The sequence below is a fragment of the Lepidochelys olivacea genome, assembly GCF_965140295.1.
Source record: "Lepidochelys olivacea isolate rLepOli2 genome assembly, chromosome: 4".
Lineage (NCBI taxonomy): Eukaryota > Metazoa > Chordata > Testudines > Cheloniidae > Lepidochelys > Lepidochelys olivacea.
Window position 1 is genome coordinate 98,966,990 of NC_140414.1, and position 6,260 is coordinate 98,973,249.

The 6,260-nt window shown below is 37.1% G+C and overlaps 1 protein-coding gene across 3 annotated transcripts in view; it reads left to right on the forward strand.

Annotated features, from left to right (window-relative positions):
- The window catches only part of CNGA1 (cyclic nucleotide gated channel subunit alpha 1), a 47,868-nt gene extending 41,992 nt beyond the window's left edge, over positions 1–5,876 (forward strand). For all 3 annotated transcript variants that reach the window (XM_084625955.1, XM_084625956.1, XM_084625957.1), the window contains 3 exons: positions 1,366–1,473; positions 2,248–2,354; positions 4,158–5,876. In XM_084625955.1, the coding sequence (XP_084482081.1) occupies positions 1,366–1,473; positions 2,248–2,354; positions 4,158–5,542 (1,600 nt within the window). In that variant the 3' untranslated portion in view covers positions 5,543–5,876. The remainder of the gene's footprint in view (positions 1–1,365; positions 1,474–2,247; positions 2,355–4,157) is intronic.
- Positions 5,877–6,260: the final 384 nt, after the last annotated feature.

The following is a 6,260-nucleotide window of genomic DNA, read 5'->3' on the forward strand; positions in this document are numbered from 1 at the left end:
CTGACTATACAGAAATGATAAAAATGTGATTTGACTCTTGCTGCTACCTGATTTTCTAGTAGCAGTTGGAAATCCAGCCAGACGATTGGAAACCTAACCAACAGGTAGAAGAGGTGCCCTCCATTAAAAGGAGAGGTATTCTTGCCACATATTCTTGTTGCTTCTTCCCAAAAGTATCACCACCTCAGTCTTGACTGGGATGAATGTCAACTATCTAGCTGTCATCCATGCCCCAATTTCACACACATATTAAACTCATTGAGCATTTTAATTGGTCACATGAAATGGTGACAAAGCTGCATGTCATCACCATACTGGAAATGATGCAGTCCTTGTCTCCTTGTTAACCCTCTCAGTAATGCCACACAAATATTGAAAAAGAGCGGTGATAAGATGGAACTATGCAGAGCTTCATATAAAACTTCATCACCATCCTTGTGAAAACTCACTGCAAGGATGTACTTGGGCCACAGTAAAGCAGCCTCATCCACTCATATTGATCCAAAGGCGAGTTAACAGCACCTACAATGTAAAGAGTCTTTTTTTTCTCTTAGTATGTTTAGGCATTTTACTTTGTAAATAAATAGAATTTGGGGGGCCAGGAGGAATGTAAAGCAATGAAGTGCCCTAAGGTCTACATTAGGGAGTGGGATCGACCTAAGATATGCAACTTCAGCTACGAGAATAGCATAGCTGAAGTCGACGTACCTTAGGTCGACTTACCTCATGTCCTCATGGCGCAGGGGTCGACTGTCGCCTCTCCCCCGTCATCTTCACTTCTGCCTCTTGCCATGGTGGAGTACAGGAGTCGATGGCAGAGCGATCGGGGATCAATCACTACCCACCAATCCGGTAGGTAGTGTAGACAGTTTCTTTTGTAATCCTTTGCAGTGTTTCATCTTTCACAACCAGTCACTCCCCTAATACTGAAGGCATGATCTGTTCAACACATTCAAATACTAATGGCCACATAACCATTTTCCTTCTGAAAAAATGAGGCATAGATGCTTTGAGTCATTTATCCTACAAAGAAGAAAATTAAACTTAGTGGGAAACAGGTTATTTTGAAAAAGGGTGAAACTACATGTGTCAGTATTACTTTGTGTTGAGGCCTGCCAATTTAATTTCCCTTGTGTCCTAGGTTCTAGAATCCAAATCATCTTCACCAACTAGTTCTTTATCCAGGCATTTAAGAAAGGAGGCTAATTTTCATGTAAGGGTGTTCTTGCACAAATGAACTGCCTACTAAACTAAATGACCAGCATATGTTAGTAACCATAGAACATCTTTTGTGGTTCCTAAAACCCATTTCCATTTTTATAAGTTTCTCACTAATATTCCCTTTCCTTTCTGCTTACTGCTCAGGGAGAAGAAAGATCTTTTTGTTATTGATCCATCAGGAAACTTGTATTACTACTGGCTGTTTTGCATCACATTACCCGTCATGTACAACTGGACCATGATCATTGCAAGGTGATGTATAACAGTGTGTATTTTCCCTATCCTCTCTCTTTCCCCATTAAAGTAATGAAATCCTCACATCTGGTTGCCACAAGGAAAGCCTTGTTTTTATCAGATAGAATGGATACAAATAATCTATTGACCTAGTACTTTTACTGCGTTTATCCTTTCAGTCTGGTATTGAATACAGTCTACAGTCTTTTAGGTTCAATAGCAGAGATCACACACATTTATTTACAATCTCTAAAGTTCTTTCCATCATGTCTTTTGTCCAGTTCAATAAAGGACTTTCATTAACTTAATTTCATTATATTTTTCTGTCTGAAGCTTCAATATTTTATCAGTCTTATGCTCCCTGATAATGAAATGCGTACACGTTAATGGAGGTTTGGAAAAGTTAAAAGCAACATAAAACAGGATCTTATAAAGGAAAGTGTTAGGCAATCTTAACCATTGGCATAACTATCAGCTCCATCTACAGTTACTCAAATTAATTTTTCTCAGTTAAATACTTTAAAAGATCCTTATAATCTGAGTTGTAAACATTTTCTGAAAGGAGATCTGAAAACAGGTTTTTCCACAAAGCTTTAAAATACTTGTTTTTATGTTATAAAAGTTTTGATAAAAATATTACATTTTCCAAAGTTTGATCAAGCATAACAGAGATCCTTTAAAGACACATTAAAAAAAATGGTAGGGCCTCTGAATATATGGCAAATTTACTGTATTAATTACTGGTCTCATGGGACTATTTAAATTGTGTGCTTTTTTTCTTTTCCTATCCAGAGCCTGTTTTGACGAACTTCAGAACGACCATTTAGGAATGTGGTTCATTTTTGATTATATATCAGATCTAATCTATATTGCTGATATGTTTGTGCGGACAAGAACAGGTAGATGTACTCACTGTTTAGTTATCTACATTTATCTGTGTTATGCACTTTAAGGTGCCCATCAGTATATGATTTAGGGGCCAAATACAACAATTAAAGAAGAATTGGCTCTCTCCTAGTTAAATTGACTTTCCAGTTACACTTTATGTCTATGAAATGACGAAGTAAAGAAGTATCTTGCTGACAATGTTCCCTCAATAAAGGAGGCCGGAAGGACTTCACACTGAAATATATCTTGACATACAAGGTCATCCTGATTTCTAGCAGAAAGGAACTGAAGTCCTTCCATTGCAAACATAATTTCTGCAGTTTTAGAGTTACACTTCAAATATTTCACCCACACACACACTTGTTTCTATCCTGTGATGTACTTCATCATGTTTTATAAATCAGACATAAATTTATCTGTATTCTACTTTAGTGTCCTAATTTAAATATTCCATAAAGGAGGGACCAATCCAGCAATCCCTTTTTAGGCACAACCACCATTGAAATTCAACTGGAATTTACCTGAAAAAGGAGGGCAGTGTCCAGCTGCTTATGCTCAAAACAGGGCTTTGGTAGGAAATGTGACATGGTAGGTGAAATTGCTAAATAGAGAACAACATTATACATATGGTAGGGATGTGCTGATTTGTATTCTCCACTGACAAAACTCCTAGAAAGCCCCAATCACTGAAACTATACTCAAACTAGATATGCTGCCTAATCAAACTAAAGCTAGAAGTTTTATCTTTTTTTCCCTTTGTTAAAGATTTTAAAATATCTTTATAATCCAAGTTGTAAACATTTTCTAAAAGAATAGAAGAAAACCCCAAGGGAAGAGGAACCATTTGCCTTCTTTTGTGGTGAATCCCTGGTGTGCAAGGGGTCATATTGGTGGAGGAAAAATAAAATTATACCTCCTTACCCCAGGTGTAATGAACCTACTTTATGAACTGCAAACCAGGATATATCATGTGGATAAAACCCTGCACCACCTTTATGAAGTAGTAAGGAATATATAAATCTCTTGCCACCATTTAAGCCACCTGCAACCTTTGCTGGCTGAACTTGAGACCCATCTGGTACAGGACAAGGCAGAGAATCCACTTGCTGTCTGCATGAGTTAGGATCAAGATTTTCAAAAATGTGTTAATAAAATTAGGTTCCTAATTCCATATTTAAGCACCTAAATCAGTAGCCTGATTTTCGAGAGTGATGACCACACAGCAGCTCCAGTTAGCTTCATTTTATTCATGTATCCATTTTTACAAATCTTACCCGAGAAGGAGAGTTGTTTGTGGGTGGGATGGGTGAACAAGGAATGGAATGAGTGCATGAGCACTGCCCTCACTCTAACTCTCTCTCTCCCACACAAGGGCCATGGAGGTTACTAGGTGCTAGGGCAGCACAAACTGTAGCAGGAAGAGGGTGAACTTGGGAGGCTGTAAGTGTGACACTTCCACCATGGGGGATGGTTCCTCCCTTCAGGATTTCCATAAGACTCCACAGAGCCCAGCCAGGCCAGGCAGTACAGATGGCTCTGCTTAATCAAGTCAGCTAGGTCCAAGATTTGGCCCCAATTGCTTAGCTACAAAAATTCAACATAGGGCCTTAAAGTTCAAATCCAGTTAAAATATATAGCTGTTAAAACTATGCATCTTAATAAAAAAGTTGGAAAATTATGTACAGCCAGAAACTCTATAGCCAAAATCATTTTAAAGATTAATTTGAAATTCACATATAACAGAATGCAATAGATGATAAAGCAACAAAAAAGTCAAAGTCAAAGAATTTTAAAGATTTTATATTTTATTTTAGGTTATTTGGAGCAAGGTTTGTTGGTGAAAGAAGAACTTAAACTTAAACAGAAATATACAGGCACTTTACAATTTAAACTAGATCTACTGTCAGTCATACCAACTGATCTACTGTACTTTAAATTAGGTCTGACCTATCCAGAATTAAGAATAAACAGAATACTTAAAGTATCTCGTATGTTTGAGTTCTTCCAGCGAACAGAAACAAGGACAAACTATCCAAATATCTTCAGGATCTCTACTCTTGTCATGTACATAGTGATTATTATTCACTGGAATGCATGTGTGTACTATTCTATCTCCAAAGCCATTGGATTTGGGGCAGACACATGGGTCTATCCAAACACCTCTGATCCTGAATTTGCCCGTCTGGCGAGAAAATATGTATATAGCCTCTACTGGTCGACGCTGACCTTGACCACTATTGGGGAAACACCTCCTCCTATAAAGGATTCTGAGTACTTCTTTGTGGTTGTTGACTTCTTGGTTGGGGTGTTGATTTTTGCTACTATTGTTGGTAACATTGGTTCTATGATCTCCAATATGAATGCAGCCAGAGCAGAGTTTCAAGGAAGGATTGATGCTATCAAGCAGTATATGCACTTTCGAAATGTGAATAAAGAAATAGAAAAAAGAGTTATTAAGTGGTTCGACTACTTGTGGACAAATAAAAAGGCAGTGGATGAAAGGGAAGTTTTAAAATATCTACCAGATAAATTAAGAGCAGAGATTGCAATCAGTGTTCATCTGGACACATTAAAGAAAGTTCGAATTTTTGCAGATTGTGAAGCTGGCTTGTTAGTTGAATTAGTCTTGAAACTGCAGCCTCAAGTCTTCAGTCCAGGAGATTACATCTGCCGAAAGGGGGACATTGGACGAGAGATGTACATTATCAAAGAAGGTAAACTTGCTGTAGTAGCTGATGATGGAATTACACAATTTGTGGTCTTAAGTGATGGCAGCTACTTTGGGGAGATTAGCATACTTAATATTAAAGGCAGCAAAGCTGGCAATCGAAGAACAGCCAACATTAGAAGCATTGGATACTCAGACTTATTTTGTCTATCTAAAGATGACCTCGTGGAGGCTTTAATAGAATACCCAGATGCAAAGGCCCTGCTGGAAGAGAAAGGTAAGGAAATCTTGCTGAAGGATGGGTTACTGGATATAGATGTTGCAAATACAGGAAGCGACCCTAAAAACATTGAAGAAAAGGTCATTCAAATGGAAGGAGCAGTGGACAACTTACAAACCAAGCTTGCCAGGCTTTTGGCTGAGTATGATGCCACACAGCAGAAACTGAAAAAACGACTGACAGAGGTTGAGAAAATACTGAAATCAACTATGCAGTTTGAATTCTCAGATTTAGAAGAATTAGATAAATAAATCTGAAATGTGTCAACACTAGAATAAAACACTGGGGACTGCCACTAGCAGTTAAGGATAAATCTTGTAAGCTACCGAGTGCCCTCAACTCTGATCCTTGAGGATGTGGCCCTTTATTATAAGCTACTACTTAGTCATGAAACATCACTTATTTCATATTAGGCAATATACATACACAGTAAACGTCAAGAAAAAAATAAGATGAAGAATCAGGCATAAGAAAGGAGCATAAATATCATTGTTTTCATGCTACAAAATGCTACTCGGTCCTGGGCTTGCAGTTATATTTATGAAGTGCGTACATAAATTTAGTGTTTTGATATTTAATCTCAGTGAAAATGTTACAATAAAAAACTATCAATCATTTTGTCTTTAACAATTGTAGGCCCTTCAGGACAAGGACTGTGTATTTGTATTTCCTCTGTATTTTGAAAATAGCTGGTATATTTGTTAGGCCCTAAAGCAAAATAAATAATAAATATCAGTAATATAAAATGTTTGCTAATGGGTTATTTATATTATCCTTTATGTAACATTGTTGTAAAAACAAGTGCATTTAATCTACATACTATAATATGTTGATAGCCATGCAAAGTTGTACTCCATATTATAATTTTTTATAATTTCCTTCTCATTCACTATGTAAATAAGGAAACATTTGGTAACATTTTTATTGGTTATCTGAAGTCTGCATAGGTATACAGTAAAACCTCAGAGT